The sequence below is a fragment of the Ambystoma mexicanum genome, chromosome 3q (assembly GCF_040938575.1).
Source record: "Ambystoma mexicanum isolate Mex_15411 chromosome 3q, UKY_AmexF1_1, whole genome shotgun sequence".
Classification (NCBI taxonomy): Eukaryota; Metazoa; Chordata; class Amphibia; order Caudata; family Ambystomatidae; genus Ambystoma; species Ambystoma mexicanum.
In genome coordinates, this window is record NC_090926.1 from 586,698,752 (window position 1) to 586,721,225 (window position 22,474).

Sequence of the window (22,474 nt, forward strand, 5' to 3'; positions counted from 1 at the left end):
ATAACGTCTCTTGTATCTTTGATGTGGTATAGGGACTATACCTGGTGTCACACACAGGGTTCACTTACTGCTAATCAGTATGATGGAGGTGAGGGGGCGATCACTAAAGATGACGTGTCCATCTGCCTCTCTACATGTGTGTCCTTCCTCCGCTCCGTGGAGGGTCGGGCAGCCTCAAATGTGCAAGCTTCTCTGATGGTGAGAAGCACTCGTCGCCAATGTGATGTCAATGTGATGTTTAATGAGGGGGGGCTTTGGCGCTAGCAGGCCATGAATAAATGAGGCATTCACTTGGTTAATGTCTGGGAAGGCACTGTCCCGTTTTGCAGGCTTTCGCCCCTCTTTATTCCCTTCCGTTACACACACATCATGACGCTACTCATCATGTCATCAGTACAGTCATATGATTATATCACAGTGGGCTCTGTCTGGGCCCAGGTTTCAATGAACCACATCCCTGTGAGCAGAGGAGGAGGCAGCTAATAGGTGAAGAGCCTAGTGCTGGGAGAGGAGGCGAGTACCGGCTCTGCCAGATACACATCAGAGCAGGGGCATGGGCATGGAATCCGGCTGCTGGCTTTTATGCGGAACAAGGCAGTTAGGAACCCAGCGCTGGTGTTGACTGGGGCCCTTCGGGGGTGCGGTTGGAATAGTCACTGAGGCAGTGTTGGTAGGCCCGGATTGGCCCTGGATTCCCCACTCCTCTGGGGGTCTCGGTTGGAGGAAATAGCTGGCGAAACAGGGGCTGGATTGGGCCCGGAGGCAGACTAGAGGCAGCAATGACAGGCAGTGGACCCACTGCATGGATAAGAGGATGTTAAGCAGGGTGAGGACACACAGGAACCCGCTGAGGGCCCACTGGAAGCGGCACCCCCCAGGAAATCTTAGGCACTTGCCCTTCCTGGACGGGAGCTGAAAGTGTGGGGCTCAGGGGCTGGTGGCGCCCCCACCGGCGTAAAGATGGTGAATCAGAATAAACAGAGGAAGTTATCAGATATCCTCGAAATAATGAGGGCTACAGGGGAAAAACACAAAGTTAGCGTAGCAGCCCAAATACATATGGCCACATCTCAGGGCCCGTCCTCGACAGCGATGGTTACGAAGGCGGACATCCAGCTCCTTCCTCAAGAAATTAAGCACCAGATAAAAGGCCAGCATGGTGGATCTTAGCCAGAAGATATCGTGCCCCCGCCAGCATCACATTTTGTATATTTATCAATTCACATGGACAACCAAGAGCCAGAATTCTAACTCTAGTAAGGTACAAAAAAAGACAACTATTAGGCTCAAACGACATAAGCTGCCTTTTCCTGCAAAACATTTAAAAACTCGGATCAAAATCGGAAGACAATGAACGCGACAGAGACCATAAATGATCATCATTGAGAAGTAACTTTGGCGCAAAGGGAATCGACACCTCAGTGCGAGAAATGAGCATAAGCCCACCAGAAAATGGAATACTTTGGATGTGATCTGAAGGTAGTGGGCTCTTTCTTCTCTCTCACCCACCCAATCCCCCCTTGAATTTGAAGTGCCCTCCCTCTCCAGATTACATTTTCTGCTAAATTTTTAGGGATTGGCAGTGTAGGAGATGCTTTTATGCAACAAACGTCTTCTCTCTCTTTCTCTCTCTCCCCTGCTCGCTCTCTCTCTCTCTCTCTCTCTCTCTCCTTCCTCCCTCCTCTCTCCCCCCTCTCTCTCTCCCCCTCTCTCTCTATTTCTCTCTCTTCCAGTGTGAGAGATCAAGTGGCTCCAGCTCCCTGTGTATGAGGGTGACACACTCATGAACTATGAAGGGTGGGGTTCTCGTACTTTCTGTGGGGGAGGCTAAGCTGCCCTGTCTTCTATCTGCCCGTGGGTGGGGTCCCCGAGCTTCCTCGGCATAAGGGCGAGACTCATACGCTCCTTATAGGTCTGAGGGCAGAAGGATCTGAGCAGCAGGAGAGTTCACTTTCTAGCTAAGGCCAGGGCCCCTCTTCTAGACGCGCTGCCCTCGTGCTATAGGCGCTTCTGCAGGCTGGCAAGTTAAGGCGAAGGCTTTTTCCCCACCCGAAATGTGTTCAATCTCTGAATTTAAAATAGGCTAGATATCTGTGTATGGACTGTTGCAGAACTCTTTTCTCTTGGCAGCTCAGGAGGAGAGGCTATTTATGAAGTGTTAAGCCTCTGTTAGTGCCATTGTAGACGGCTTCACATACAGTTTGTGAATAACATGGGGGAAATAAAAGATAAGTTACATGTTACAAAACAAGACAAGTGCATTTCATGTGTGCGCGACACATTTTGGGAATCGTGTTTTTTTTCTGAGGTTTTGAAGGTCTTTACTTTCCTGCTTTTTTAATGTAGACATCTGCAACGCGGACCTTTCTCATTTAGTGGACTGATGGACTGGTGTCTTGCCTAAACACGTTTTTCTGATCCAACTATACACAGGAAGAAAGTGAATTATTGTCCTATTCATCTTTGTACTATTTGGAAGAGAATGGAGTGATGAGTGCGCAGACATGGTGCATGTGATTTGCGAGACGATGGCGAGAGTGCATTGCAGCTGAATTGACTTTCAAAATATTTCATCACGCGGCAGATAATTATGGGCAGAGTGCCTGTGTCCCAAGGATAGCTCCTAAGTAAGTGTCTTGGAAGTGTTCGCACTTGCACGTACAATTTCTCACCCGTTGTATTAGTCTGTATTAGTCTCTTGCGCTCCTCCCCGTTCCCTCTTTTGATAAGAGGATACTCCAAAGTTCAAGCTTTGTGTGTACCATACTTCCCTGCTGTGTCAAGTGTCTGGAGCAAAGAACTGGTTTCTAACATCTCTCAGTCTGGTAAGATGCGTGGTCTCCCTGTGTGGTGCTGTTCATTCTAGGGACACCCACTTGTGCCTGCGGTGGTGGTGATATTGTGGCATACTGCATGGCAAGGGATGTGGATGTTGATCGAAAGAGAATCGAAGTTCTGACCTTACAAGTTGGTCTCTGACAACCCTAACTTTTCTTTTATCCGCAGACGATGCCTCCGAGGAGCGGGACATGATACCCTTGGCAGGCCCTACAGCGCTGGTACCCCCATTTGTGATCCTGCCCACAACGGATCCGCCTGCCATTGGGCCTCCTTTGGTAATATCATCCAGTGTGCATCCTCGCAAGGTTCCTCACAGGGTTCCTCCTTGTGGGTTCCCCCATGCAACAACGTCTTCTCCAGTGGTTCCTCCTGAAACGCTTTCTTCTCCAGTGGTCCCTCATGCAGCGATCTCCCCTGCAATGCTTCCCCATGCAACGTTCGCTCCAGCTTCTGTAGAGTTTCCTGTGATGGCGGTAGTGGTCACCTTCTTGGTGGCCACTTTGGTGTGGCTAGGGGTCCTATCTGCCCTTTTATGGAGGAGACGAGGGGCCAGGCAGAATGGTAAGAGAATTATTCTACTGGCTTCGTTGGCGTTGAGGCGGAAAGCCATCCGTTTATTCTTGCACCACCCCCTTCAGCAAACCCAGTCACACTCTCTGGCACATTCCATTCCACCTAGTGAATCGTGGTACCTATGCCAGGGCAGTCCCCTCAAGGTGAGTGTGTGGCGGGGGAGGGCGTCAGGAGCAAAGGGGGGAGATAATGAGTGTGTAGAAAGGGCGCTTGCCATTTGGGATACCCAGGTGAGGTCAACCTCTTCAGAGGTGTGGGCCTTTAGAGTCTTCCTTAACTCCTCCAATAGTGCAAACATCCATTCAACACCGGATGTGAACTGTCAGCTCTGCTCTATGCACAGGGCGACCTACTTGCGCCCATCTTCAGCAAAACCTTTTCATGGAACTGATGTGATATCAGGTCCTCCACTAGGAGGCTACCTACATGCCCAGAAATAGAGATGACTTGATGAAAGATAAGCTGCAAATACCCATCCCCCCCAGTGTCCCGCCAGCCTCTCACTGACACACCCTTAATGGCATCCCGCCACCGAGCCCTGACCCAGTACTTTCATAGATCCAGGTTCTCCATTGAGGTCAGTCTATAGGATCTCAGGTCTCAGTGTCGAGGATTACAATATGCAAGCCCTAAAAAAGGTCAGGGAACTACACCAGTCCACGTTCCTGTAATATCACTAATGTCATGTCTTTAGACACGGGGAAAAATCCCTTTTGCAAGTATTTATTTTTTAGTTCCACCAACTAGAAAAATGCTACTTATGTAGCAAGGAAAAGGGCATCCCTTGCACTGGAAATATGTGGTTTTGTCAATATCTATAAACGACAATTGTCCGTGTCTTGATCACCCTTGATCACCTCTGCAGTTAAAAGCAGAGTTATTTTTGGGACAAGCATTTGTGTTAAGTTATAATATGTGATGTTACCTGGCAGCAGTTCTCACCTCCCTTCACACACATCCAGTGGATGTTTGTGAATACTGTAGGGGTCTGTGAAGGGAACTCAAGAGCCCCTCCCTGGAGCTCCATTCCAGCTCCATGCTATATAACCCAATGCAATACATTACAGTTTGCTCAGCACTGACCTGCCATTGTAACAGCCTTGAGATGCTGTTGACTTTGTGGAAGTGCACTGCTGCTGTGACTCTGACTATGGGATTTTGGAAGACCCTGGGCTGGCATTGCATTACAAAATAGGCAAGGCATTGCACATTGTATTACTGTTGCAATGGCAGAGGTGACTAAAACATGAATGTTGACTTTACAGCAATTTAATGTGTGTGGCATTGGGGTGTTCAGTGTGCTTGACTATGTCAGTTGGCAATGCTGAGCGTGCGAGGGGTTGCAATGGTCCAGGACACATTCAGTAGTTATATGGCACCGCGCTTAAGGAAGGTGCTTGGGCAATCAGTTGATAGTGTCTCTCGGCACCCCAGTACATTTCAGGAAAGATACATTCACTACCATTCCCGCCGGAGTCCTTATAGTCATGCTGCCATCGCTGAACCAAGCCTTAATACAGTATGAAATAGTGATGTGGTGACGCCAGTTGGGCAAAGCAGACAGTGAAATTAGCAGGAGCTGCACAGAATTCTATTCTCTTGCCAGGCACATTCCTTGCCCCCATTTCAAGGACATTTGCACAAAAAGGACTTACGGCCTCATGATTAGTATGGTGGTAACGGTAAAAACATGCAGTGCGTTCAATACATCATATAAAATACCACCGAATTGTGAGTTGGGATTGCATGGGAATGTTACGGAATGGAATACATAGAAAATGCTGCATGGGGTAAATAAGAATTATTCATCCCACCCACTACTTTATATGGAACTGTGACAGGCTACAAAATAAAGACATGTCTGTCAGGTTTGTTGGTAGGGTTGGCACCGGATTCCCAGTGTTGAGGAGGACAAACTTATCTCTCACAGAATAAGCACAACATGGGCCACAGCAGGGTAAGCTTTCCTCACACAGAGAAATTACAGCATGGGCCACAGCAGGGTAAACTTTCCTCACAGAGAAATTACAGCATGGGCCACAGCAGGGTAAACTTTCCTCACACAGAGCAATTACAGCATGGGCCACAGCAGGGCAGGCTTTCCTCACACAGAGCAATTACAGCATGGGCCACAGCAGGGCAAGCTTTCCTCACACATAGCAATTACAGCATGGGCCACAGCAGGGCAAGCTTTCCCCACACAGAGCTAATACAGCATGGGCCACAGCAGGGCAAGCTTTCCTCACACAGAGCAATTACAGCATGGGCCACAGCAGGGCAAGCTTTCCTCACACATAGCAATTACATCATGGGCCACAGCAGGGCAAGCTTTCCTCACACATAGCAATTACAGCAGGGCAAGCTTTCCTCACACAGAGCAATTACAGCATGGGCCACAGCAGGGCAAGCTTTCCTCACACAGCTCAATTACAGCATGGGCCACAGCAGGGCAAGCTTTCCTCACACAGATCAATTACAGCATGGGCCACAGCAGGGCAAGCTTTCCTCACACATAGCAATTTCAGCATAGGCCACAGCCAGGCAAGCTTCACTCACACAGAGCGATTTCAGCATGGAGCACAGCACGGCAAGCTTTCCTCACACAGAGCAATTGCAGCATGGGCCACAGCATGGCAGGCTTCACTCACATAGAGCGATTTCAGCATGGGCCACAGCAGGGCAAGCTTTCCTAAAACAGAGCGATTTACGCATGGACCACAACAGGGCAAGCTTTCCTCACACAGAGCAATTACAGAATGGGCCACAGCAGGGAAAGCTTTCCTCAGACAGCGCAATTACAGCATGGGCCACAGCATGGCAGGCTTCACTCACATAGAGCGATTTCAGCATGGGCCACAGTAGGGCGAGCTTTCCTCACACAGAGCAATTTCAGTATGGGTCACAGCAGGGCAAGCTTCCCTCACACAGAACTATTACAGCATGGGCCACATCAGGGCAAGCACTCCTCACACTGAGCAATTACAGCATGGGCCACAGCAGGGCAAACTTTCCTCACACTGAGCAATTACAGCATGGGCCACAGCAGGGCAAGCTTTCCTCACACAGCGCAATTACAGCATGGGCCACAGTAGGGCAAGCTTTCCTCACACAGCGCAATTACAGCATGGGCCAAAGCAGGGCAGGCTTTCCTCACACAGAGCAATTACATCATGGGCCACAGCAGGGCAGGCTTTCCTCACACAGCGCAATTACAGCATGGGCCACAGCAGGGCAAGCTTTCCTCACACAGCGCAATTACATCATGGGCCACAGCAGAGCAAGATTTCCTCACACAGAGCAATTACATCATGGGCTACAGCAGGGCAAGTTTTCCTCATACAGAGCAATTACGTCATGGGCCACAGCAGGGCAAGCTTTCCTCACATAGAGCAATTACATCACGGGCCACAGCAGGGCAGGCTTTCCTCACACAATGCAATTACAGCATGGGCCACAGCAGGGCAAGCTTTCCTCACGTGGAACAGGTACATCATGAGCCACAGGAGTGCAAGCTTCCCTCACACAGGGTCAGGCTTCAGACAGCAGAGCTATCTTCCCGAATCGCACAAACCAGAGACACTGAAGGGTTCTAGTGTCAAAAAAGGCACAATAGGCACAGAAGCAATGGGGCAATGGTACAGTCGAGGCATGGCTAAAGATGGAGACTATGAAGAGCATGCACATTACTAGAAAGCAGAGCACAAGCAGACAAAAAGGGGAACTTGTACTGAAGAGGAGAGTATAAAGCTGGTGACCATGTCGAATCAGTGTGTTAAGTGAAATCAGAATCAGGAAATATAAAGAGCGAATGGGCCTGCAATAGGCAGGCAATGGCAAGGAAGGGGCCAGCGTTGGCCCTTGTGCACTGTGTGAGAGGAGATGAGGCTCGTGGCAGACGTTGAGTTAGACTTCTGGGAGAAAGGAGCAGGGATCCAAACCTCTGTCCTGATCGCTGTTAACTGCAACCCGGTTAGTTGATTAGGAGGGTGGGGGGGAGCACCGGTTTTATTAGATCTGTCAGCTGCTTTCGACACGGTCGACCACCCCTTCCTGCTGCACCACCTGGCCCTACTAGGTCTGCCCGACTCAGTACTATCCTGGTTTGATTCTTTTCTAACCTATGGGTCTCAGTCTCTTTCTCTCCCACCCTTTCTTTCATCATCTCGTTCTCTCTCTTGTGGGGTTCCTCAGGGCTCTGACTCATCTCCTATGTTATTTAATGTTTATATGCAGCCGTTTGTTTGTTCATCTCATCCACTCCTGAATATTTACGGAAGAAGTTTGTTCTTTAAGCCCAGAGGTGCTATCTCTGCTCTCAGGGTGCTCGGTCGATCACTGTCCCCCGTTTTCAGTTGTCCAGGGTTGGTGGATGAGCTTTTTCAATCGCTGCAGCAGTATGGTGGAACAGCCTGCCACTATCTCTTAAGGGCAGTGATAATTACTATCAGTTTCAGCGTCAATTCAAAACTTTCCTGTTCTAGCTTTGGATATTGGCGTTGTAGTACTACCTGTTCTGGTTTTTAGCTTCACGATGCCCTTGAGCGAATGTGCGCTATAAAATAACATTGCCCTGATGGGCGTGCCTCAATGGGTAAAAGTCCTAGCTGGCCACTGAGCACAGCATCTAAACCTATTGAAATGTAAATGCTTGCAGTTGTTTCTTTGAACAAAACAGCCTTGTCTCTCAAATCCCTTAGCACTTAGCATATAGTAAGAGAAGGAGTCTCCAGACTGCCCTCTTTCCTCCTCTGTCAATTCCCATATCCTTGTGGTATTCTTCCCCGCAGCAATGCACACATATTGTATGTGTGACCACACAATAGCCATACTAACTAAGCCACCAACAGATGTCAATTGAACACCCCTCCCAACAGACATGAAACATCAGAACTCTACACCTCGACAACCAACTTACATTGCACACCCTGTGCCAATTACCACGTGCACACAAGCCTCCCGTTCAGCCCCATATAACTTTATGATCTGGACAGAGAGCACCTAGAAACTGACCCACACGCATAGTTCAGGGTATTTCTGGTCTGCATGCATCCAAACAACAGCAAAGCTATCTTGCTTTTTCCCCTCTCTCCACACTAACCTCACTCCAATCTTTCAGACCCGCCAGAGCGCCTGGAGTCTATGCATATGGTGACGGAGCACTGTATGAATCCCAAGAACATAGCATACAATAACATACTTCTTCACCTTACTGTGACACTTTAAACGTGTTCACTCCAAAGTGCAGCTAGTACGTTACTCTTGCAGAGTCTATTTCTCAAGATGCTTCCGGCGGCCTGACTACTGTATCCAGCATGTATTGTGATCCTTCAGCTTCTATATTTCAAGATAGTTTAAGAGTCGAGACTACTGTATCCAGGGCATGAATTTGAGGCTTTCAGTGGCTCTTACCCATGATGCTTTAGGAGTACTCACTCCTGTATCCAACATACAATAGGCTTGCGAAATCTGGCTTTCTGAACACATTGTAGTCACTTTACTTTAGGTTCTAGCATGCAGCTCTGCTGGCAATTCGGCTTTCCCAATGTGCTCTAGAAACTACTAGTTCCAGCATGCAGCTATGTCTGGCAATTTGGCTTTCTCAAGGTGCTCTAGAAGTTCAGACTCTAAGTTCTAGCATGCAGTGGGTCTTGGCCAGTGTGCTCTAGGAACTTGCACTTTAAGTTTCAGCATGCAGCATTTCAAGTCACAACAGCTTGTTGCATCAGGGAGCAGGCTTGGTTTCTTCTCCTCACTGTCTGCGTCTTCACTTCACCTCATCCTGGCGGTTGGCATATATGCATGGGTATCCATGTCGGATCCATTTCTGGACTTTCTTTTCTCCTCATGCCTCTCTTATCTCTTATCACACAGTATTTGGTCATCATGTCAGAAATCGCCACAGCAGCTTTGCTTGGCTCAAGTAGTTCATGACTCTTCAGTGCTTCCAGCTCGCAGCTTCTTTTCTGTGTTGCCCCAGTCTTCCCTTTACCAGCAGGGACTCTAGTCTTGTCCTGGCTGCTACTAATGAGTGGTCCCGTGCCAGGCATCCATCGACCCCACACAGCAAGGCCTTCATCAAACCTTCTCCAGACCTTGCACATCAGCGTTTCTTTGACTTCCACGCCATTCACCAAAGATGCAAAGGGGATGTTGGCTTAGTGCAGTTTGGAGTGTATTGCAGCATCTACCACCAGTTTGTAGAACTGCGTGGGTAACAGTGAAAAATTCCACTGAGGCATATCAACAGGAGGAAGGTTTGCCTGGTCACACAGCGACCATTTGGGAGGGCATGCTAACCTCCCAATCTGGGTACTGCATACTGAAATATTTCACCATTGTTATGTTTGTTATGTTGTGTAATTTAGATTTATACTGTGCACCGATGCCATTTGCATGGTCTCTAGGCGCTCGGGGTGGGACGAAGACGGATATCACACTTACTGGGCTGTTGGTAGCTTCAGTTTAGAAAAACTAGTCACTGTGTTAGCTTTCCTTCTAGATTGTATGAGTTTGGTGTTCATCTCGTGTGTGGGTTTGCATTTACATTTTGGTGTGTCTCTGTGACATAGTGCTGGAGATTTTAGTGTGTTGGGATGAGTGATATTTGGCAGTGGGCATGCAGTTTGCTTTGTGATTTCAGGTTTGTGCTGCGGTGGGGGTATGTGTGTGTTGTATTTGCTGGTTGAGCAGCGAGTTTGTAGGAAAGTGGAACATTTTAGTAGGGCTAGTGGTGAGGGAGGTCTCTGCATTTGTGTAGGTTACATTGCTTAATTAGACTAAATTCCTTATAAGACTAACACCCAGGACATCAAAGATGACAGCACAAATGTAGTTGATGACATCACTGATGACATCACACATGAAATTAATTTTGATGAAAAGTCCCTACAAGGGGTTGTGTTTATAATGTTGGTAACAAGATGTCAGGGGTGATTGTGTAATGTTAAACATGTAATAACTAGCTAACAATTCAAGACTTACTGCACACTTGTGCTAGTACAAACCATACATATGAAGACCCACAATGCATACAAATCATAGGCACATACAGGGAAACTAAAGTAAGGAAGAAATAAACCGCATCATCAGAAAATGTAAATAGAATTAAAGTTTATCTTCATGTATACAAATTAATTGGGTGTTTGAAGCCTGCTATTGCCCCATGTACGTGCACCATGAGCTGAGACCAATCCCTAAGGAAAGTACTTTAAGAACATATGACAAGGTTAATGTCTTGATATACAGCACCTTTTGAATTTTAATATTCTGAATGTCAGTGAGCAAAACCACCTGGCCTAGATATTTCAGTGAACATAAATAAGTAAGCCAGATATGTGATGTCATCAGTGATGTCATCAATGTCATCTGTGATGTCCTGGGTGTTAGCCTTAGCAGTGCACGGTGGTGGCGCGAGTTATGGTTGCTTAGTTTACCATAACTGGGGAATTTCTGAGGTTTTTCGGTTTTACCTGTAACCGTAACGTCCCTGTAAAAATGTTTTTCCATTGAACTTGATAGGTTTTTATTAGTCCAACTTATCCATAACGTCGCCTTAACTAAGTTTTTTCATTGAATTGCATTAGTTTTTATTGGTGCAACTTAACCTTAATGTTACTTTAACAAAGTTATTTTCAGAGAATTCTCTGGGTTTTTACCAGTGCATGCTATTTTCCTACAAGTTACTAATATCATATTAACCCAATATAGCAACGTTTGTGTCCAATTTACAACATTTCACCTTAAAACTCTGCCGTTTCCCACCTTCTAGCATCACTTTTAACACTTCTATACTTTTTCCACTGTTTTTGCTTCCGTCGACGTCGCGAACGTCTGACGTCACTGTGGACCTTACGGACAGTGGCACGTGACCATACATAGGGCCTCATTAGGAGTCCGGAAATTCCAGCAGGTTACCGCTGGACTCGTATTACCATTCCGCCTCCGTGATTGCCGGAATGACCGGGGAATTACAACCCCGGTGACCCAGTAATTCCAGAGGCAGAAATCGGTAAATCCCCATTCCAATGGAGTCCCATAGGACTCCATGGAGATGGGGACCATGGAAACACCGGCTCCATCTATGACAGAACCTGTGTTTCCATGTCCGCCTGCAGGCGGGTGGTGTTAAACCCGCCAGGTCAGACCTGGCGGGAGTGACACCTCCCGCCTGCAGGACTCTTAATCAGCTGGTCCGGAAAGAACAGTGGTGGCGGATTTACCACCACCTTTCTTTCTGGATAGGCAGGGTCGTAATGAGGCCAATAGACTCAATACGTTTTTCCAACCTTTCCATAGCATTTTGTGTTATGCTAATGGGAATAATGTGGTGTTCATCCCCCGTTCCAAGGACTGGAACGGGGGATAATGGCCCGGCAGCCCAAGTTATCGGCCCAAGCTAAGTGTGTCTGTGTGCGCCCTGATGCCTGCGGGCTTCGGTGCATTATAAATAAATAAATAAATAATGAGGGCTTCGAACCATTATCTTCCATTGCAGCCCTTGCCATGGCAGATAAAGGCCATTAGCACCTCTGGTTCCCAAAGTGAGAACCCGGGGGGGGGGGCAAAAAATAGATTTTTCTTCTTAAAGCGGGACGCCGCGGGTCTCAGTACAGAGCCCCTCTTCCCTTTGCATGGCAGCCTGCAAAAGGCGAAGTCAGAACCCTATGACCATATTACCACAAGCACATTTTTTTCCCTTTCAATCCTATTCTACTGTAGAATAACTTTATCACATAACCGGTCCAAGGTGGACATGGCCACTTTAACACCATTTTTCATCCCTCGCGGTCAAGGCCAGTAGCCAGATTGTCCAGGTCATGACCTTATGCCATGATCCGGACAATCTGGCCACTGCCCATGGCCACAGGCTATACCTCAGTCACCCAAGGTATATCACTTTTTTTGTACCTACATTATGACACTTATCAAAAAATAAAACACAGGCACGTTTGCAAAACCATGCTTTCAGGTCCTTGCCCATGCTCCTTACACGAGTTTGCTTGAAATCCGCCCATGTTTTTTTTCTCCAAAAGTGTGAAAATGTATGTTCATACAACAGTCACATAATTTAGCCCCCAACTTGACAAAATCCATTCAGACTTTACACAAACATTCAAGGTTGGGTCTATAATCTTTCTGAAAACATTTGTCCACATTCGTCAAACGGCAACAAAATTATAAGCCATCTAAAAATGTTGAGACCCCATCTAATTTAGCCCCCTCTTGAGAAAATCCCACCACACTTTACAAAATCATTTATATCTAGATTTAAAATCATTTTGCAAACTTTTGTGCAGATTCGTCAAATGGCACCACATTTATAAGCCTTTATAATATTTTGGGACCCCCCTCTAATTTTGCCCCCTCTTGACAGAATACCACCAAACCTTGCAAGCACATGTATATCTGGACTTATAATCGTCTTGCAAACGTTTGTGCAGATTTGTCAAATGGCACCACTTTTATAAGCCTTTACATTATTTTGGGACCCCCCTCTAATTTCGCTCCCACTTTAAGGAATCCCACCAAACATTGCAAAGCCATTCAGTACCAGGTCTAGAATAGAATCCCAAAAATTACATGCAGTTTCATTGAGTGGGGGCAACGTTATAAGCCATCCAAGAACTGCTGCCAAACATCTGAAGGGTCCCCGAACTTCACAGGACTGTTCGCGGACTTTTACAGTGAACAACACCCTTTTTTTGGCTTCTTATTGCCATATCCCATCCCATCCACATCACCCCTCACCTCCCCAGAGATTGTTTGATAAGTTTGACAAGTGTAATGTTGGGTTTTTTAATATGATTTTACCGCAATGTCCGCGGACACCGGCGAATGTCCGAAAATCCAATGTGGTGGGCGTTTCCAAAAATCTGACGCACTGCACGTTTTTCACCATCCAATCAAGTGGCGCATCCCATGTTCGCTGACATCACGTAGCCCTCTGAGCCAAACGGACTCCTGTCCATGGACCGAACAGGGAAATGGGTCCGCAGAGCAGAGCCAGCTATCACACATTTATTTGGACCTACATTTTGCCTGTTTTAAAAAAAGCTACTGGACGGGTTTCCACCAAATTTACAAAACGCTTTCAGGAACAAGCCAGCGCTCCTGCCGTGAAAATCCATCCAGCGGTTTGGGCTGTAGGTGTGAGCAAGGTTTTTCTCCATACAGTCTATGGAGAAAAAAAAATTGGGACCCCCACTATAACTTTTCCCCCCTTGACGAAACCTCACCAAACTTAGCAAAAGAATTCAGAGCAGGCCATATACCTTTTTTGCAAAGATTGGTGAGGATTTGTCCAGTGAGAGCGAAGTTATAATCCATTCAAAAAGTGCTCTTCCTATGAGATGAGCAACTTAACTGTAACTACACGCCTGCTACCGCAGGCCGTGTAATGACAGCGAGTGATCTGTATGGGAAGGTGAGGAACGGTAGTATCCGTTTGATTGTGCGTAGATGGCAGACACATTTCTTTACAACTGCATTGATTTGTGGTTCTAGTGTTAGATTGGTGTCCATTCATTTTCCAAGATTTATTACTACTTTTAAAGGTTCCGGTTGGTTCCCCATTTTGAGCTCTGTGTGCTGGTCTGTTTCGGAGTGCCATGTGACAAGAGAACAGAGGCATGTGTGTCCAGTGGGGAGTTCCTTTGTTTGATGTCTGATTAAAGGGTCATCCTAGCGCCTAGAAGTGACTGCGATTAGCGGCTGGTGCCTTATAAATGTACTATAAACAAATACATATTATTCTGTTTCTGTTGCAGTAGCATAGTTGGTATGCGCATAGGGTTTGAGAATGTTAGCGCAGGAAGGTTAGTGGAAGGCCTGTGGATAACTAGAGGCATCCATTCAGTGTGTCCATGGTGACGTCTCGGTAGGTGTGCCCCTTTAGTGACATCGGTAGTGGAGCCCTTCGGGTAAGGTATATGTGAGGATATGTCCCGAGGCTCCCTTGAGTTGGCTGGTGCTTGTGGCAGTGGACAGCAGAGGATCCTGGATGTGAGTGGGGGAACACAAGGAGTAGCATAAGCCATAGGGAGCATACATCGGGGAATCAAGAAGACAGGCGGGAGTAGAAGCCATGGGGTGAATGCAGCAGTGAGTACCAGCAAGGCAGTGGGTGGGAATAGTGCTTGAGTGACGTTCAGAGTAGGTATTCCAGAGAGGGTATAGTCCTGAAGGGGTCCCTAGGAACAGTTTAGCAAGCTATGAGGGCAAGGTGTGATGTCTAGAAGCCAACCTTGTGAGTCGCAGAGCAAAAACTCAGTAAAGCATTAATTGCATTGGACACCAGGAGGGTAAATCACAATGGGACACCAGGAATCAAAACATCAGAGGGGTTGGGGGGGGGGCAATGCCAGTGGGACACACAGGAGGAAAATTACAGTTGAACACATGGAGTCAAATCACTGAGGACAGAATCACAGTGGGGCACCAGGGAGCAAAGGCTTAGCCAGGATTTTCTAAAAAGGGGGGCCTGAAGCTAATGTAGTTGGGCTCACCGCAGCGACATTGACATCTGTAAATGCCCACACAGTGTTGTTGAGTTGGCATTTACAGATTTTGGGTGGGCCTTGTACGCTCAGGCCCTACCCTGCCTACGCCTCTGCCAGGGAGCAGAATAATATAAGGTAGAAAGCAAAACGTTGAGCAGGTTGGCGAGGGACACAAACAAGCCACACATATAAAATGGCCTACCAAGGCATGATAAGGTCATGCCTAGGCAACAGAAAGCATTGCAAGTCATAGCAAAGCATGCAAACTGCTAACATGGTGCAGTAGCCTGTTCACCACCCCTCACACCTACCACTAGTCTTTGCAGACAGCGGCCATTTCACTTTCTGACTTTGCCACTTTCAATCTCTCTTGCTCTCTTTCTCACTCTGTCTCTCAAATAGATACATTGGGCCTCATTAGATACATTGGGCCTCATTAAAAACGGCACGGCTGCTGCCAGAGTTGCATTTTTTCCGGCACCAGTGAATGGGCAAGAACCGGGTCATGCCGAGTTAGGCAGACCCAGTACTTGCCTATTTTCAAGGGCCTACTCATCCCCATTCTGCCCCAGAGGACTGAATGGGGATGGGGACGTCGGATGCACCGGCACAACTCTGCATGTGCCGGTGCATCCAACGTGCTCTGCTCGCGCGTGCCGTTAATCCCGCCAGGAAAAATCTGGCGGGTGAAATGGTTCCCGCAAGCAGAGCCCGTAGTATGGCGGTCCGGGAAGTACGGTACCAGCATGCTTACCAGTACCATACTTCCCAGACCGCCATGCTCGTAATGAGGGCCATTGTGTATTTGACAGATCAGGGCAGGATGCAGTTTGGCAACTTCACTCATCACCATTAGCAGAGTGCTAAGGGTTATGGGACGCACAATCATTGGGCCCAGAGAACTGTCTGCCTGAGATATGGAAACCACTGCCCTCACGTACCTTCCTTAGTATTTTGGTGGGCAAGCTGAGTGTCATCTCAAACCTCATTCTAACTCGGGTGTTGCGCTCAGTGGGACCTGTCGGGTCAGGGAGTGCACAGCTGCAATTGTCAGGAGATTGGGGCAGGAGCCAGAATCTCTGGTTGTTGGTTCAGAAGTCCCATCTCCCACCGCTGAAGCAGCCGCAGGCCAAAAAGAAATCCCTGCACCCACCCATCTGCCCTTCCCCTCACTTGGTTTTCAGGCAGCACCAACACGTTAGTTTCAGAATGGTGCTTAAAACCTGCTGGGCAGTCTCTAGGGTGAGTTCGATGAGAAGAGGAGTTGGCAAGCTAAAAGGTAGAGTGTGGAATCCTCAAAGTGCCCCCCGAAAGCTGGGTGCACCTCCCCTTCGCCCATAGGGGTCGCAGAGGCTACAGGAAATGGATGAAGAGCATGCTGACAGCAAAGTAATGTGGGTTGTGGGGCAGAGGGGTGGGGATAGGATGGCAATGTTATATTAATAGTATCTGTGGCCTTTCATTAGGTACTGATGTCTAGAGCATTGGACCACGATGCTGAAGGCCACATTGACAATGAAGACTAGAGTATCGGTTGCAGCACTTCTGTTTATAGGGATGAAGCATCATTTATAGAGCTGTATAAAGGGGGATTGGGTGGGGAGGTCAGGGGAGAGTAGTGATGCTGGATCACTGCAGGAGACAGCGCATCTTCCAGGCTGGCGAGATGCCAATTTAAGGCTGATTTAAAACCCTAGACAGTAGCATTATTCTTGATTTGCAGGGATATAGTTCTAATATAAAGGTGCCAGGAGAGTGAAGGGGTACAATAGGGGAGGCTGTGTAACCAGGGATATTGACAGATTGGTTTAGAAGCACTTGAGCGTAAAGAGTTTTGGGAGAAGTAGTGGGCGATGGAGTTGGCCAGATTGGGGAAAGGGGGGAATTCCATAGATGGGTTTAAAGAAGAAGGGTAGGGATTTAGAGGGGTTGATGGTACATAGACAGCCTGTATGCATGGAGGAGGTGGGAATGGATTGAGGACAATTGTAAAAGGTGTGATTAGCAGAATTCAGTACGTTATTGGGAGGGGCAAAGGAGTAGAAATTAATCCCAGTAGTGGGCAGGAGCAGTAGTAGTTATGACTAAGAACAAGTGACGAGACCGGCCTTCTGCTGTCCCGTCGCACCCAGGTAAGACTCTGCATGGTGTGAAGATCTCAGCAGTGCACACAAACTGATAGACCCAGACACAGGTCCAAAGAGAGAGCTGCCGGACTCAGCAGCCCCCACTTATGCATTCAGTCTCCTCAACCACTCATAGCCAGCAGGCAGAATGCAGTGCAGCCAGTTGCGTCCTACCTCTGCAAACTCTATCTCATGATACACATAATCTTACGTTCGCAACAGATCAGCCTTGACTCCTGTAGATGGAGAGCAGATAGAAGGTACACAGAGGCACCATAATGCCAGGCTGGGCTGAAGATGCTTCTGAAGGTCAGATCCCTAAGGAATGCGGCCTTGACTCCTGCAGATGGAGAGCAGATAGAAGGTACACAGAGGCACCATAATGCCAGGCTGGGCTGAAGATGCTTCTGAAGATCAGATCCCTAAGGAATGCGGCCTTGACTCGTGCAGATGGAGAGCAGATAGAAGGTACACAGAGGCACCATAATGCCAGGCTGGGCTGAAGATGCTTCTGAAGATCAGATCCCTAAGGTATGCGGCCTTGACTCGTGCAGATGGAGAGCAGATAGAAGGTACACAGAGGCACCATAATGCCAGGCTGGGCTGAAGATGCTTCGGAAGATCAGATCCCTAAGGAATGCGGCCTTGAGTCGTGCAGATGGAGAGCAGATAGAAGGTACACAGAGGCACCATAATGCCAGGCTGGGCTGAAGATGCTTCGGAAGATCAGATCCCTAAGGAATGCGGCCTTGACTTGTGCAGTTGGAGAGCAGATAGAAGGTACACAGAGGCACCATAATGCCAGGCTGGGCTGAAGATGCTTCTGAAGATCAGATCCCTAAGGAATGTGGCCTTGACTTGTGCAGATGGAGAGCAGATAGAAGGTACACAGAGGCACCATAATGCCAGGCTGGGCTGAAGATGCTTCTGAAGATCAGATCCCTAAGGAATGCGGCCTTGACTCGTGCAGATGGAGAGCAGATAGAAGGTACACAGAGGCACCATAATGCCAGGCTGGGCTGAAGATGCTTCTGAAGATCAGATCCCTAAGGAATGCGGCCTTGACTCGTGCAGATGGAGAGCAGATAGAAGGTACACAGAGGCACCATAATGCCAGGCTGGGCTGAAGATGCTGCTGAAGATCAGATCCCTAAGGAATGTGGCCTTGACTCCTGCAGATGGAGAGCAGAAAGAAGGTACACAGAGGCACCATAATGCCAGGCTGGGCTGAAGATGCTTCTGAAGATCAGATCCCTAAGGAATGCGACCTTGACTCCTGCAGATGGAGAGCAGATAGAAGGTACACAGAGGCACCATCGTGTGCTTCTGCTCTTTAGCAATTGGTCATAAATCCCAGCATCGTGGGAAGAGAGCTGATAAGGGCAGGGCCATCTTAAGCACTTTTGGGGCCCTGGGCACGGACATCTTTGGGGCCTCCCTCCACCAAATCAAGGAAATAAATTGATCAAGTACATCTGCCCCCGCGCGATCACAACCCATAGGTTGATATGCTGCCTCACAGCATTCAAAATGAGAATGTTTACTGCCTTTAAGTCCCCTACCCTGTTCCTTCTGGCTCTAATCAGAATGATGAACAAGTACCATTTGAAGGCCAACATTATCAGTCTACGAAGAGGTTACTTCTGTTCTAGCATAGATACAGGAGACTCATCAATGTCATCCAGTAAGGTATGCAGCCTGTAGTATTAATGCAGGACTGTATGTAAAATGTACATGTGACCCAGAGTAGACAAGAGAATTCACATGTGCTGCCTCATAGAACGCAAACATGCTCAAGCATGGATAGAGGAGACCAATTGGGAGGAAGGAGAAAGCTACACATACCATAGCATGGATAGTGGATGCTGATTAGAAGCTACCAGGAAGGTGTCTGTATCCGGGCAGACTGAGATTATAAGTGGGACATGGTTTTTAAATAGTGTTGCCATTAGAGATCAAAAGAATAAGTGCCTGTGATGTGCAATATATCAATGTTCACTACTATAGTGGAAACAACACTATAGCCAGTGACACCATGAGTGAGGCTGTTTTCACAATCATACCCTGGGAAGGAAACCATTCTGAAGGGCTGTCAATTTTGTAATGTTTAGGGACTGGCAATTTTGAGAGGCTAGGCAATACAAGATTACATTAGATGCCCAGTATTACACACACACTGATTTAGGGGTGAATCTGGGATTTGTGCCAACTCTGCAATTTCTGCATTTGAACTCTTTCATTACCGGTTCTTACCATTAACTAAAATAATCTAATTTTTATAAAACTGGCTTAGAAAGTACACCGATAACATTACCAAACATGACCATTTTTAAAAACAGAATATTATAGAAGGGTGTAACACAGAATGATTCTAGCTTCATTCTTTCCATCATCAAGAGAAGTATTATTTTATTATTATTATTATTATTATTATTATTATTATTATTATTGTTATTATTATTATTATTATTATTATTATTATTATTATTATTATTATTATTATTAAGTATATAAGTACCAGCATACTAATCGATGTGATTTAACAGATTTAATCTGGGTTGGCCGCTTGTATTTTAATTTAAAGCTTTACATGCTTCCAAAACACTGACTTGTGAAATTGTAATTTATAAACGTGCAGAAAAACCTTTGACTTTTACAAAAATGCAAAGTGTGTTTTGCGCCAAACGAGCATTGCGTTGTCCTTCCTCTCTATTCCTCTCCACAAACATGCCCCTATCACGGGTTCTTCAATCTTCTTACCTCCTCCTTCCGAATGTCCCCTTACCACAAGGGTGGTAAGGCATTGTGGGCCCTTTCATGTTTGCTCCCTGAAACACTACTCCCGGCTCAGAAAACACGCTTATACCCACTTGTCTTCCCCCCTTCACTTAAAAAACTCCCCTCTTTTTTTATCCTCATCCGTGGTTCCAAGAGATCTTTGCAGTGGTGCACCCTTGCTCTACAAAACCCATTAACCTAAAATAACAAAAAAAACTCCATCACACGGAAAATTGAATGGTAGTTTAAAAAAGAGAGGACAAGTACAGAAGGGTGGTCGGAGAGGCAGGTCGAATAGGAGAGAGGGCTGGGGGAATGCCACCATGAAGCGCAGGAGGAAGGGCGATTTGGTTGAAAACATTAGAAAGAAAATAGCCAATGTGTAGGGGAAGAAAACACACTGAGCCCTGTTTTCACTTGTTTTTTCCTTCTTTCCTAGAGAGTAATGGATCCGGCCAAGCTCTGGTGGATCAGCTGGAAAAGGGAAACATGGCCGCCTTGATCGAGGAAATGATCGACCAATCAGGGTGCGAAGGAGCAAACGACAGGCATTCGGCTGCACCACCTTCGATTCCAATGGCCATCGAATGCAGCGCAAATGGCCAGGAGGAAGTCGATCATGCCTTCCCCCTACCAGCCACAGAGTTAGGGGCTACTCTCCTTGTGACCACAAAAACAATCAAGGGTATTGAGGACACTTCCTTGGAAGGCTGTATACAATAACTGCGACAAGATGGCGGCAGAAGAGCCTTTGTGTAAAAGACTTGGAAAATCGGCTCTGAAACACCAAATTCCAAACCATGGAAATTGCTGAAGAATCCGAAGTCTATTCATGAGCCGTTTTGAGCAACTGTCTAGCTCTTTTGTCCCAGATTTTACAACTTGCTAGTATAGCGTTCCATCTAATCACTGTGTGATCTTGGGCAAGGAGAAACAGTCTTCTTTTGGATTGATACATTAATTTTGCAATAATTGAGAACTGTCAGCAACTTTTTCACTTGAAGTGCTCTGTCAAAATTGTTGAAAATGGCACAGCTTTTAGGTGAAACTAAGCACATGGAGGAAAACATATTAAACTGAGAAATAGAAATGTTAATGGCGAGTGACCATTCCGTTCATCTAAGCAGCCCTGCTCTTCATTTACACGGGCGTTGAAAGGACACATTTAATCTCTAGAAGAACTGTGTTTTAACTTGCCTCCTTCAAAAGGTTAAGCATCTGCTTGTCTCGGGAGTGGGCGTCTTTCTTGCTGCATGATAGAAGGGCTGTCATCAATTCTGCCAAATGATATAGGCACATTTGGGCAGCCAGAATGTCATACTTAGACAATGAGCCCCGAGGGGCGAACTTTTCATCGTACGGGGGATGGTCTGAACCTTATTACATAACCTTTGGCCCAGGTGATGTCATGAAAAGTGGCACCACAAGAAGCGGCGTCACAGCCACATGTCTACAGGTGATGCACTGGATTGGCCCTGTTTTTATAATGATATTTGTTTTCCAACCAAAACTAAAAAGGGGCGGGTAGAAGGTGTTAAATGAACCATAATCACCAGCCGACCGCTGGGCAAGCTTACATTCCAGACCTTGGTGGCCGGAGCAAGAATGGTGTGCAACTGGCTAGTCCCCTTTTGTGATGGGGCAGACAGACCATCAATGAAGGCCGCCCAGAGTAATGATGGCGGTCAGGATTATTTGCTTGCCCCACTTTTGCAAGCCCAAAGACCTGCGCTATAGAACCCCCGTTACTTTGCATTGCATGACTCTGATGCTACTCTGCTTGCCCCTCTGGAATTGCATTTCTCATGCAGGAACTCTTGTCATCTCTCCTCAAGAAGCTAAACCCTCAGAATAGAACATTGTAATTATGGGGCTGATTCATGGAATTTGTGTGCCGAAAAAAGGGGATTTGTGCGCCATTCTTGACCGCAAATCCCCATTTGTTAAACAGGGATTTGCGGGTGTAATGGCGCACAAATCCCCGTTTTTCGGCGCACAAATTCCATGAATCAGCCCCATAGTGTGTCAGGTACCTCAGTAGGCGGATGCCACTGCTACAGCAAGCTATGCGCAAGCTACGGGTTCAGACGTTCAAGTGTTTAGTTTAGTTTCTTTATTTGTAGAGCGCGCCAAGCTCTAGGGCATCTGGGCGCTATGCTTGCACGTTACAACAAAATGACATTATAATACATCAGGTCAGTTGCAAGAATACATTGAATATTACATGTATACATAGCATGATGTGATGAATTTGCTAGGGCACACGTAGCAGTTATAGCAAGAACTAAAGAGTGCAGCATAATATGCAAGCAGAAGCGCAGAATCAACCAAGGGCAAAGCGCAGGCCATTAGTATAGTGGTTACGCAGCCTAGGGATACCTTCTGCAGGCGGTGCGGTTATACGATGGGGTTGAGGTCTTGCTCAAATAGCCATGCCTTAACGTATTTCCTGAAGAGGTGATAGGAAGGATCAGCTCTAATGGAGATAGCGAGGGCATTCCATTTTATTGCTGCCAGGACAGGGAAGGAAGTGTGTATCCTGGATGCACTGGCAAATTATGTCACCCTTCTGAGGCCAATGCAAAGAGAAACATTGAGCAGTCTGATGCTTCTCCCCCGACCCCCCGTCCTGGAAGCAACAGGCAAAGCAGCACATGG

The 22,474-nt window shown here is 47.1% G+C and overlaps 1 protein-coding gene across 1 annotated transcript in view; it reads left to right on the forward strand.

Moving 5' to 3' along the window:
• TNFRSF13C (TNF receptor superfamily member 13C) overlaps positions 1 to 21,720 on the forward strand; it is a 107,710-nt gene extending 85,990 nt beyond the window's left edge. Inside the window, exons 2-3 of the mRNA XM_069654399.1 lie at positions 3,007 to 3,402; positions 20,256 to 21,720. Coding sequence (XP_069510500.1) covers positions 3,007 to 3,402; positions 20,256 to 20,539 — 680 coding nt within the window. The 3' untranslated portion in view covers positions 20,540 to 21,720. The remainder of the gene's footprint in view (positions 1 to 3,006; positions 3,403 to 20,255) is intronic.
• The last annotated feature ends 754 nt before the right edge of the window (positions 21,721 to 22,474 follow it).